Here is a 12,381-nt window from a genome sequence, read left to right on the forward strand (position 1 = left end):
CATTGTGAACAGGAGAACTTACACAAATAATCCCCTGTTTAAAATAACTTATAGCATAATTTGTGTGTCCTTTCATGTAAAAATGACTGAACACCTTACACACTACTTAAAATGACTTACTCACTATTTAACATTTCTTAAAATATAATTATTTGTCTTTTCCTGTAAAGCCTTAAATTATTCCCTCTTATTTTAGTGCATCCACACCGTTTGTTGCGTGCTACAATATAAAGGGCAACCAGTACATATCTGTTCCGAGATAATGCCCAGAGCATTAAAATTATTGGCTGCCAAAGGCTAAATTCACATGCGAAGAGACATATTTCAGTTCCTTCGGCTTTCTTCGGTGTCCATTATTTAGTAATCTGTGTTTTATTCTGTGTATTAAATATAGAACAAATCCATATTAAACAACACCCACTGTTAAATATGAGACCTCTTTATCTTTTACATCTTCTTTTTACAGTGTTTGTTTGAAACCTGTTGATCGCTCTAATCTGTACAGAACCTCATTGGCTGCTGACTGTTGCCATGACAGCGCCAAACCGCAAACGCTTCAGAGTGAAGGATTGTGGGTAATACATACACATATCTGTAAGTCTGAGATGCTTTGAGAAGTGAATACATGTCCTTTCCAGTATTTAACGACAAAACAGCATCGCGATGAAGGTTTGTACCAATAAATTAATTTTATTTTCGTTCACTCATTCCATTCGTTCCACGCGCTTAGCTGGATGCTAACTGCGTTTATTCACCTCCTAGAAACCAAGCGTTAGCCAAGTGTTAGCTGAAGACAGACTGAACGTCGACCAAAGCCCACTAAAAATGTGTGTTGCGTTGTGTATTATCCAATAATCGAACAAACGGGCTGTTTTGGCAAACATAGTCACAGTAATGATAACAAAAATCTCTATACTCACAGCTAAAATAATATTACCCATAGCACCTTTCTCCTTTGTCACCCGTCTGTTTAAACAGCGTTTTTTGTGCGTTTTTGTTAAAATATTTTAGGTTGCTGAGCTAATCTTTGTAATGATAACGCAGACATGAGTTTAGGCTAAGTTAAAATAAGTTAGTTGTCACTTTTCTGTTTTATAAGTAACTTCTGCGGGTGTATTTTGTTGCATCCAGTGCATGGGTATGTTGTACACCTAGCTATCTGGCACATGTTTTGATATAGTTTGATTAAGGAGCTTTCTAGATGATGCTTTAATATGTATTTAGAAGCAAATAAGATGAAACTGTACGTTGAAGTGGCACTCCATCAATTTAGTACTGTATGTCTCTAAGGTTGGGGCGCTAACATGAAAAAATAAATTAATTGAATTGCTAAAACTTATGCCAGAGAGAGACTTTGAACCTCTCCAAAAATTCATCCTCCCCATACGTAAGTGGCTTTCAAGACCGTGGGGTGTGGACAAATAGGTGAGAAATGTGAAGTGATACTAATCAATAAAACAGATTTATTTGGGGAAACAATCAGTTACCAGGTACCCTGAAAATTTTAACTTGGATACATTTTCTTGAATTTGACAACAAGGACATCTTTAAATCCACAGAGTGTTTTTGTGCTTGCTGAAAAAGCCTGGGCGGGATCTAACCTGCTGTACAAGTGGCAGAAAAGCCTTGGTAATTATATCGCTGTTGCAGGGTGAGTATGCCATTTTGATTAACAAAATAGCTCTGAGAAGGCTGTGTAACAGTCTGCTATTTGTCTTCGACTGAGCTTTATTTTCAATCACACAGACAGGACAACACAGTGAAAATATTTGATCGACATGGACACAAGTGGACTGAAATCAACCTTCCAGGGTAAGTGTGAGAAAATCACTCAGATTCCAGTTTTGTGTCATCTAACAGTTTTAGCTGATTACCACTGAATGTTCAGGTTTTCTTAATAACTTCCTTTCTCCTCTTTCTCTGTAAGACGCTGTGTGGGGATGGACTGGGATAAGGATGGGGACATTCTGGCAGTGATAGCTGCAAAATCCAGCTCCATCTTTCTCTGGGATGCCAGTGTCAGTAAAACATCCCAGATAGACAGCGGTATGAGGTACGACCATTTCAGAGGGAGAAAATAAAACCCCATCATTCTACTACAGTTAATTGCTGAATAAGCGATGCAAGTGTTAGTCATTGCATAATTTCACCGCAAATATGTTTTTTTTTCCTGTTTCAACAGAACACTAATCTTGAAATAAGTAAAGCTAAACGTTTTGTGTTCTCATTGTTGATGGTTTCAAACAGAGATCAGATGTCTTTCATCTTGTGGTCAAAGACTAGCCCGCTGTTGGCAGTCGGAACAGTCAAAGGAAATCTGTTGATCTACAATCAGCAGACCTCACGCAAGATCCCTGTGCTGGGTAACACACAACACAACTGTATATATAATCTTGGATGGTTTAATGGTCTTTAGTCTGTTCTGTAATATTGATTCTCTGCCTCCTTCTCTCCGAACTTGATAGGCAAACATAGCAAGAAGATTACCTGTGGCTGTTGGAGCTCCCAGAATCTGCTGGCTCTGGGGAGTGACGACAACACGCTGAGTATCAGCAATCATGAGGGAGACACCATCAGACAGGTAGTCAAATACAGTAGTGTGCAAAAATCTTAAACCAGCCCTCATGTCTTATAATTTTTTTAATGTTCTTTAAGAATTGTTTTCCAGTTTTTCTGAAGGTCTTTCAGAGTTTTTCTTTGGACATTTGCTGCTTTTTCACTCATTTTCACTTCAGTCTGTGCTTTGTTTGTTAAGCCATTTGATCAAGGGATCATTCAAGCATAAAGAAGGCTAACTCAAAGTGTGAACCAGTGTTGATTCTTTACATAACAGACAGCTTAGCAAGCAGGCAATTTTAAGTTGTATCTTTAGTCATTTTGTTACTAAACGCCTGTGACAAAAACACATAATTTCTTTGGTTGAATCTGTGAAAAATGCCAAACATAACACAGTGTGACAGGCATAATGTAATAGTACATAATGCACAATAATACATAATAGTATTTTTGCACCAACAAGGTGATTCCCAAAGAACTATTAGCAGACCTGTTTGTTAAAGCCACATCAGAAATGGATTCAATGGAAGGGTGGATGTTAAGTAGCTATTCAGGAAACAGGGAGAAAAGGCTGAGGTATGCCAAATTACATCTGAACTGCACTAAAAATCAGTCACAGCAGGCCTTAATGACCGAGTGTACTTTCTGATCTTTTGCCAGACAACAGTTCGCGGTGAGCCTGCTGAAATTTATTTCTCGGTGATGAAGACGGATGAAAGGTCAGCTCAAGGAGAGAGCACAGTGAGTCTGTTTTCTGCTAGTTTCAAATTGAACCTGTACTGGAGATGAATTTTAAGAAGATCTGTTTGAACATGACAGCTGATCTGGGATTTGCAGAAAAGCTAAAATCAATTTTTCTGATGAAGTTGATAAAAGGTTTAGGATGTCTGAAATGTGTCATGGAAAAAGTGCACGTTATTCCACCCTTCAGGTGAGTGTTTCTGTGGACAAGAAGATACTGATGCTTTTCAACATCAACGACCCTGGAAACCCAATAGAGCTAGCCTTTGAGCGCCGCTATGGAAACATTGTGTCCTACCGCTGGTATTGCATCTGTTCACACACACAACAAGCTTTGGTAATCACACTTGAGTTATTTGCAGTAAAACGTGTTCTCTCGCCATCTTTGTTGCACTGTGTAGGTATGGTGATGGGTATATACTCATTGGTTTCTCCCATGGATACTTTGTGGTCATCTCCACACACATCAGGGAGATAGGATATGAGCTCTATCAGGCTCACAACCATAAAGACTGTCTCAACAGCGTGGCCATCTCCACAGCACTGAACAAGGCTGCGTCTTGTGGGGACAACAGGTACGCAAAACACCACCACTCTTCAGAATCTTCGTGTGATGTTAAAAAAAAAAGGGGGACTTTGTTGGTTTTTTTGCCCCACAAAAATCCGGAGAGACAGGAAATGAGCTGTGTCACACTTATAGCTATAAAGATGGACTCAATAGTGTGGCCATCTCACCAGTATCAAGCGAGGATGCACACAGACTTTCAATAAAGCAGCTGGGCTGCCATTTCAGTTTTGTTTATTTTTTTTAATTATTTGTAAATGGGGAAAAATCTAACCCTGTGCTTCTGCTCCAGCATAAAAATCCACGAGCTGTCAGATCGCAAAGATATCAGCAGTATAATTCAGCTGGATGATGAGAATAAAGGTGAGGCTGTTGTTTTTGTTTTTGTTTTGTTTTGTTTTGTTTTGTTTTGGGGGTGTTTTAGGTTTTTTTTTCCACCATCCAGATAGGCCATCTTACATTCTTCAATCACTGTGGATCTCGCTGTGTCTCCTCCTACAGGTTTGGATCAGCTGAGCTGGACAGATGACGGCCAGCTGTTGGCACTTTCCACACAGAGAGGGACGCTCCATGTCTTCCTGACAAAGCTGCCCATTCTTGGCGACAGCTACGGCACCCGGCTGGCCTACCTCACCTCCTTGCTGGAGGTCACTGTCTGCAACCAGGTGGAGGAGGTAAGGACACACGCAAACACGCATTCTAATAATTATCATCAGTTATTATTCTGAAAAAAAAACAGCACAGATAGGAGAGTACTTTCTGAGGTGGCTTACTGCTGGCAACAAGATGAAAAATAAAACAAAAAAATCAGCAAAAAACAACAAACTCAAACAACTTGGATTAAAAACCGGGTTTTGTTAATAGAGTCGAGGGATTAGTGCATTCATACAGGCTCACAGCAGCCCTTAAACAGAGGAAGGATTTCTTTAAAAATGTAATATGAGAATCTGTTGCTGTGTTTTCAGGAGAGTCCAGTAACGATAGAAGTGGAAGTAGAGCCCACATTCATTGCAGTGGGACCGTACCATGTGGCTGTGGGGATGAACAACAGAGCCTGGTTTTACTCTCTGGTAGACCAGGAACCAGGTGTGTGTGTTTGTGTGTCCACTGAGTCAGGTTTCCAAGAGTGAATCACTGCCCTTCTACGTCCCTGAAATGTCTCTGTGTGTCTCAGGTTTTAATAAGCTGAAGGACATCGAGTATTTGGGGACAATAGCCAGCATGTGTCTTAACTCTGACTACGCAGCAGCGCTGTTTGAGGGGAAAGTCCAGCTCCATGTGGTGAGCCATCTGGTGACTGATCACCGAGCAGGTTTCATCGTTTTTGTTTTATCTCATGAATAAACTACAGGCCTCCGTATATGTGTTGTGTTTTTAGATTGAAGGCAAAGATCAGGACGAGAAGAAGCAGATGAAGCTTTTTCCAGACGATGACAGAAAAGGCCGCATCCTTTGCCACGCCCTCACTGCTGATTTCCTCTACTATGGCACTGATGTGAGTGCGATCAGAGAAAAAACCCACCTTTGTACAAAATCTACATGTCATAGTTATATGAGGGGACATCAGTATGACACTGTCAGTTATTAAATATATATTTTTTTATCTTTAGTTTAATTGTGTTTTTCTTGTCAGTCATATTTGTCCTGTTTTCACAATCCCTCCTTTCCCCCTCAGTGTTTTGTTTCTTTCTTTGTTTGTTTTTTGTTACTTGCTAACATCACTTGAATTTTTGTTTTTCTCAGTCTGGAAGTGTGGTGTCTGTCCTGGTGGAGGACTGGGAGACAGTGAACAGCTACAGCCATTCAGTTGGTGTGAGGAAAGTGTTCCCTGATGTTACTGGCACTCGACTGGTGTTCATTGATAACAAGAACAGCGGCTTCCTGCTCTCCCCTGCAAACGTCAGTGATTTTTAAAAGTATTAATATTCACCTAAATAAAAAAGCATATAAAGTACCTGAGCATATTGTAGTGAAACTTTATAATAAGATAACTAATATTTCACCAAGATGAATGTCACTGTGTGTAACACTTTGTGGTAGTAATAGAAGCAGCAGAAACCACCATCTGTACAACACCACACTGGGTTTTAAATCAAGCAATCAAGATGTGATTGAAGTGCAGTCTTTCAGCATTAATTTGGGGGCATAACTTCGTTAGAATTACAGTAACATACGTGTGTGTGTGTGTGTGTGTGTTGCAGGCAACAGAGTCCTGCTTTGAGCTCTCCAACTTCTCACCCACCATCACAGGAGTGCTCTGGGACAACTGGCATGCAGACAGAGGGGTGTTTGTAGCCTATGATGATGACAAAGTCTACACCTACGCCCTGCATAAAACCACCATCTATGGTAGGGGAATGGCACCACATCATGGGGCAGTAATAAGAAGGTCACATCAGTGCCCACATGCATTCAAATCTACTACAGGTGATATTTTTAAGTGTATTTCCTCTCTCTGTGACTCTGCTCAGGTCCACAGGTGGTTTTAGTAGGGAGCACTGCACTCCCCTTTTCCCAGAAGCCTCTGCTCTTTCACAACGGTGAGCTGACCTGTCAAACGGCGAGCGGTAAAATCAGCGAAGTGGAGTTGAGCACACACTCATTCCTGAAGCGCACGGCGACAGACTCATCGGCAGAGCTCAGCAGGCAGCTTGCCCAGGCTCTCATGCTCAAAAGGTCAGCGATGCTGGAAACACTGAACTGTGTGTGCTCCAGGTGGAAAAGGCCTTAAAGTGATATCGCTGTTGGTTCACATGCAAATGTTTAATGTAAGGAATGAATTTGTCCCGTCTGCAGTCGGTTTTGCTTTGCGCTGCTTTGAAAGAATGTTATGAAGGAAGAGATTAAAGTTATTACTGTTATTAATTTTATCAAACTTCATTTTGATATAAAAGAAAGCATCTGAAAAAGCCACTCATCCCTTTTCACTGATTTCCTTTTCTTACCCGCTTTTACATTTTCACTCAAGATAAGCAGTTTGTTAACTTACAAAATTGCAATTTTAAGGCAGCCAATGACGACTTTGATGGAGGCGAGAAGAACCGTAAAGGACTTATAAATAACATGATCTTCCTGTCCAGGTTCCACGAAGCCTGGGCTCTGTGCAAGTCTGCAGGCACTAATGCAGACTGGGCAGAGTTGGGCAAAGCCTGCTTGGTCCACATGGAGGTTGAGCTGGCCATCCAGGTGTACCGCATGAGTGGCAATGTCGGCATGGTGCTGTCTCTGCAGAGCATCCAGGTATACACACGTTTTCCTTTCATAATCTCACTGAAAGTCCTTGATTCTAATGTGTTTTCATAAAATGATTTTAGCATTAGATTCTTAATATGTTATTTGGGTATGTGTTTATTTTACATTTGTTTCTGTTTTTTAATTATGCTCACATCCCTCTGTATGTTTGGTTGTGTTGATTAATTTATGATGCCATCAACCTGCCAGGGACCACAGATGTAAAGTAGCCTGTACAGCTAAATCTGGCATATTTACTAGTTATGCTCTCATGTTAATTAATATGTATTGTCCCTTTTAAATAAACATAATTTGTGTGTCACAGATTCTTCCTGACAGACATCCCCTCTGTCTCTTCTAATTTTAGACTGGTCCACTTGTTTCCTCTCTCATTTTCTCTTAGTATTTATGTCATTCTCTCTTTCCAGGGTACAGAGGAAATGAATTTACTGGCAGGACATTTGGCCATGTTTCTGGAGGACTACAACCGGGCCCAAGACCTTTATCTGTCCTCGAATTCCCCAGTCGCTGCTCTGGAGGTGTGTTTGCGTCTGTGTAAACATTTAAGAGACTGAAAATTGACTCCTTGCGTTTTTTTATGGTGTCACATGCATAAAATGTTAAGCTGTTCATTACAATCATGAGATTTTACTGTATGCAGAACATCTGTAACGATAATATTGTTAATGTATTGTATTGTGTGTGTGTCTTTGTGTGTATTAGATGAGAAGAGACTTGCTGCACTGGGACAGTGCGCTCATGTTAGCCAAGAGGCTAGCAGAGGATCAGATTCCCTTTATATCCAAAGAATATGCTGTTCATCTAGAATTTGTGTAAGTGTTTACACACATTGCACAGGTTTAGTACAGACCTGATTTGTCTACACTCTCATTAAATGTCTCACTCTCTCTGTTTGTAGTGGAGATTATGTTACTGCGTTGGCACACTATGAAAAAGGCATGACCCACAACAGCAAAGTAAGAGAAATCTCATGTTGACGATTCAGTTTTTTCCTTTTAAGTGATGTTTGTGACTTAGTGTTATTTTTTAAGTGTTTCATAGCTGAAAATGTCACCTAGAGTCTTATCTCCTGTTTACCTTCTCCCTGTATTTACAAAGAGGACACTTGAAGGCAGGTTGGAGGGTCGCTGTACATCAAGCACAAGTTACAGATTACAGATTATATTCTTTCTATTTGTTGCACAAGATGGCAGTTGAAGGTTCTAGTCAGAGGTGAAGGAAATAAAGCAGTTTTGTGTTTGTAGCCATTTTTCTAATTTTCCCCCTCTCTGGCCAGTTCCAGGAGCACGATGAGGCGTGCCAGGCAGGTGTGGCCAGGATGTCCATCAGGATGGGTGATATCAGGAGAGGAGCCGCTCAGGCTATCCAGCACCCGAGCAGAGTTCTCAAGAAGGAATGTGGGGCCATACTGGAGAGCATGAAGGTAGAGTCAGCCCCACATTTTTGGCAGACATTTCCACCTAAAGAAGCATCCCTAAATTTAGTAAGGGTAACAGCTTGAAGACCATGTGACCAAAATGGAAAACCTCAGGCTCCACGGATAAGGGACATCTGTGGGAATTTAAAAATATAATAATCCCTGTCCTTATTGTGAGTCCAGGGGAGATTTGACAAACTGGAGCAAAAATTGAGTGTGAGTAACAGCCTTGTTGGAGTGAGTCTCAGCTGCGTCTCTACCAATTTTATAAGCAGAAATATACACAACATATGCTGTGTATATTTTAGTCAAAGTCTGTCTTACTTTGTTTGTCAGACAAAAATGGATGGATGATGAAAAATGGAGACGACTGCATTTACAGATCAGAGGTGGTGTGTCTTGTTCATATCTTCATCTGTGTGTGTTTTTTCTTTATCACAGCAATACTCTGAAGCTGCTCAGCTCTATGAAAAGGGACAGTATTATGACAAAGCGGCCTCTGTCTACATTCGCTGCAAAAACTGGTGAGGCAAATATGAACAAACCCTGACTAACATATCCAATCTGCACGTTTCTCATCATCTTGGTTGGATTTTACAATGTTTTGCTTCTTTCTCAGGACAAAGGTGGGAGAGCTGCTTCCAAATGTCTCTTCTCCCAAGATTCATTTGCAGTATGCAAAGGCCAAGGAGGCGGATGGCAAGTAGGTTGTTAGTTTGTGTACCTGTGGCTGTGATGTGTGGATCGCTGAAAGGGAACCTGACGTCCTGAGAACTGTGTGCACAGATACAAGGACGCGGCACGAGCCTACGAAAGCGCGAAGGACTGGGACAACGTGATCCGCGTGCTGCTGGACCACCTGAACAACCCAGAGGAAGCTGTTCGCATCGTCAGAGAGATGCAGAGCATCGACGGAGCAAAGATGGTTGCCAGGTAGGATTTTACTGACCATAAAATCCAACAAATAACTCACTTTTTTAACATTTACTGGAAAAGGGACAGCTTTTACAGCTTAACAAATTAAAGGCACTGAGTGTACAAAAACATTGGCAGTACCGTGTTATTTTATTAGTGACCTCATGAGATTGAAGGTTGCATAACTGGTGCCTGATACATTCGCATTCACAAAGCTGCAACCAATGACTATTATTACTATAGATTTAGAGAACTGAATGTCTTTTAGGCCTGTAAATGTTATTAACAGGTGATGGATGACAGTTAGGAGGATCACAGTAGAAGCTGGGAGTAGCTGTGGTTCAGTGTACTTGATGTTTAAAGGCTTTAAGGATTCATTCCTGTTAGGGTTGGTGCTCATTAATTTTCTGTCAGTTCTGTTTGTTTCCGCTTGGTGATTTTATTAATTTTTTTCCATTTGTCTGTTTGAGTGCACCCCAGGTTCTTTCTGCGGTTGAACGACTATGGCTCAGCCATCCACTTCCTGGTTTTATCCCACTGCAACGACGAAGCCTTCCAGCTGGCGCAGCAGCACGGACAGATGGAGGTCTACGCAGACATCATCGGTCAGCCTGTTTCTGGAAATGTGTTTCCCTTTTGCAGTGTTTGCTCGAGGCCTGAGCTGTTTTCTCTTTGTGTTATTCTGTTTAATTATGCGTAGTTTTCACTGTTGTTTCATGGCTGGTGGGTTTTGTGTTCATCAGGTTCTGAGGCGACGCAGGAGGACTATCAGAGCATCGCTCTGTACTTTGAGGGAGAGAAGAAGCACCTGCAGGCTGGCAAGTTCTTTCAAAAGTGTGGACAGTACAGCAGAGTAAGAGCAATGAATTCACTCATCAGTCATGTTTAGTTTTATGACTCCTGTTATTCAGACGGCTCTTTTCTTTCTGGACAACTGTCAGGCGCTGAAGCACTTCCTGTTGTGCCCTAACTCTGAAGACAACCTGGCGATCGAGATGGCGATTGAGACGGTGAGAGCTGTGAGCTAAAGAGTGTGTGTGTGCATGTGCGTGTGTGTGTGTGTGTGCGTGTGTGTGACATTTCTTTTATTGATGTGTGTGTATTCCAGGTTGGCCAGGCCAAGGACAGCTCTTTGACCAATCAGCTGATAGATTACCTGATGGGGGAAAGTGACGGCATGCCCAAGGTAACTGGATCACTAGAGCCTTTTGTTTCAGGTTGAACTCAGCAAGCATATTCTGATTATTAAATTATTGTTCTGCAGTATTTTTACTTCCTTTTCTCCCTGTGAATATATTCTTTGTAGCGCCTTCAGTGAGCAGCTGTAGTCGTGAGTTTTCTGGTTTTTGATGTAATATTAAAAAGGACCCAAAAGATTTAGACTTTCTTCACAAATGTTGTGTTTCAAGAGGTAATGGTACAGCAGATCTGTGATTAGAGAGCAGCCGGGAGTTTGTTTGACAGATTGTCTGTAGTAAGCATTACTTTGAAGGACTGAAGAAGAAGATTTTCAATACTGCTGAGGCTTTCTTGTTTTAACTCTAAGCACTTGAGGCAGTTTTCTTATGCCTGATGGTTAAAATAGGTGAGTCTCTGCTGTAGAAAGGTGTTATTTTTTTCCCTGCAGTCAGGATGGACCATCACTTGCATAATGTCTGATGACAGTTACAGTGGAGCTAGTATGTCAGCAGATAATATTTTTGAGTGTTAAACTCTAAATAAATGAATAAATACCTGTGTTTTGGTAACAAATGAGGCTGACTGTGTATCTGCAGTATTTTCTAAGCTCGCTGATATATCAGAGAAAATTTGCACATGAGCCATTGTTAAGAGAAAGTGGGCAAGTTTTTGCTATTTATTCTTTCATTTCTGTTTGTTGAATTTTTAGTTTAGTTTAGCTTTGCAAGATTTTTATGTGTCAGTATCTCTTGCTTTAAGTTATCCACTGTCCATTTCCTAAACCATGTGTCATGTTTATTGGGAGTGACCAGGATGGACTAGATTAGAAATGATATACTGGAAATTAGTGTATCAGAGAGTTAGAGACAAGGCTGAGATGGTTTGGATGTGTGCAGAGGAGGAACAAAGGATGTTGAAAATTGAGCTTCCATACAGGAGAAAATGACAGAGACCACAGAAAATGGCTCATGGATGTCGTGAATGGGGATATGCGGAGGGTTGGTGTGGCAGATGATTACGTTAGGGATTGGGTGAGAGGGACAGAGATGATCTGCTGTGATGACTTGTAAAGGGAGCAGCTGAAAGTGGGTGGGTCCCAGGGGAGTTAGAGCTGTCCCAGCTGTCACAGGAAGCCTCTGATAGATGGGTCACCAGTCTGGCAAAGACACAACTTAAACCAGATAGTTTTGCAACTGTTACTGTTTTATGCAGCTAGAGCCCTGAGTAAATTTGAGAGGGAAACTTTTTAAATCTATTAGTTCATGTTTCTCTTTTCCTCCCAGGATGCAAAGTACCTGTTCCGGCTGTATATGGCCCTGCAGCAGTACAGGGAGGCAGCTCGCACTGCCATCATCATCGCCAGAGAAGAGCAGTGTGCAGGTGCAAACAGATTCACGCAAACATATTTATGTGTGGGCAGCAACAGCACAATAAAACATGCTTACTTCCAATCGTTTGTGTGTAACTTCCAAAGGGAACTACCGTAATGCCCACGACGTGCTGTTCAGCATGTACACAGAGCTGCAGGCTCAGAAGATTAAGATCCCTGCTGAGATGGCCACCAATCTGATGATCCTCCACTCCTACCTACTGGTCAAGGTGAGTACAGCACACGTCTGTCATGCAGCTGCTCGGACGGTCTGCAATTTCTGTCTTTTTGGACAATTGTAAATTTAAAGCTGAGGATGGAAAAACAACATGTGAATGAAAGCAAATGAAAGACTTTACTGTAATACAGAGTAAACCCCAACAATCA

General features: G+C 41.4%; 1 protein-coding gene across 1 annotated transcript in view; it reads left to right on the forward strand.

Annotated features, from left to right (window-relative positions):
- Positions 1 to 541: 541 nt before the first annotated feature.
- The window catches only part of wdr19 (WD repeat domain 19), a 14,058-nt gene continuing 2,218 nt past the window's right edge, over positions 542 to 12,381 (forward strand). Inside the window, exons 1-31 of the mRNA XM_084931301.1 lie at positions 542 to 669; positions 1,560 to 1,651; positions 1,747 to 1,812; positions 1,928 to 2,053; positions 2,248 to 2,363; positions 2,466 to 2,581; positions 3,217 to 3,297; positions 3,488 to 3,600; positions 3,699 to 3,872; positions 4,155 to 4,225; positions 4,364 to 4,536; positions 4,828 to 4,948; positions 5,037 to 5,143; positions 5,241 to 5,357; positions 5,606 to 5,761; positions 6,064 to 6,211; positions 6,334 to 6,538; positions 6,943 to 7,102; positions 7,522 to 7,632; positions 7,817 to 7,926; positions 8,013 to 8,070; positions 8,391 to 8,537; positions 8,973 to 9,055; positions 9,151 to 9,234; positions 9,318 to 9,464; positions 9,927 to 10,051; positions 10,190 to 10,299; positions 10,388 to 10,456; positions 10,555 to 10,632; positions 11,909 to 12,005; positions 12,100 to 12,224. Coding sequence (XP_084787427.1) covers positions 664 to 669; positions 1,560 to 1,651; positions 1,747 to 1,812; positions 1,928 to 2,053; positions 2,248 to 2,363; positions 2,466 to 2,581; positions 3,217 to 3,297; positions 3,488 to 3,600; positions 3,699 to 3,872; positions 4,155 to 4,225; positions 4,364 to 4,536; positions 4,828 to 4,948; positions 5,037 to 5,143; positions 5,241 to 5,357; positions 5,606 to 5,761; positions 6,064 to 6,211; positions 6,334 to 6,538; positions 6,943 to 7,102; positions 7,522 to 7,632; positions 7,817 to 7,926; positions 8,013 to 8,070; positions 8,391 to 8,537; positions 8,973 to 9,055; positions 9,151 to 9,234; positions 9,318 to 9,464; positions 9,927 to 10,051; positions 10,190 to 10,299; positions 10,388 to 10,456; positions 10,555 to 10,632; positions 11,909 to 12,005; positions 12,100 to 12,224 — 3,492 coding nt within the window. The 5' untranslated portion in view covers positions 542 to 663. The remainder of the gene's footprint in view (positions 670 to 1,559; positions 1,652 to 1,746; positions 1,813 to 1,927; positions 2,054 to 2,247; positions 2,364 to 2,465; positions 2,582 to 3,216; positions 3,298 to 3,487; positions 3,601 to 3,698; positions 3,873 to 4,154; positions 4,226 to 4,363; positions 4,537 to 4,827; positions 4,949 to 5,036; positions 5,144 to 5,240; positions 5,358 to 5,605; positions 5,762 to 6,063; positions 6,212 to 6,333; positions 6,539 to 6,942; positions 7,103 to 7,521; positions 7,633 to 7,816; positions 7,927 to 8,012; positions 8,071 to 8,390; positions 8,538 to 8,972; positions 9,056 to 9,150; positions 9,235 to 9,317; positions 9,465 to 9,926; positions 10,052 to 10,189; positions 10,300 to 10,387; positions 10,457 to 10,554; positions 10,633 to 11,908; positions 12,006 to 12,099; positions 12,225 to 12,381) is intronic.

Source organism: Perissodus microlepis, chromosome 6 (genome assembly GCF_051167445.1).
Source record: "Perissodus microlepis isolate ML-2025 ecotype Zambia chromosome 6, ASM5116744v1, whole genome shotgun sequence".
In the NCBI taxonomy this organism is placed as follows: Eukaryota; Metazoa; Chordata; class Actinopteri; order Cichliformes; family Cichlidae; genus Perissodus; species Perissodus microlepis.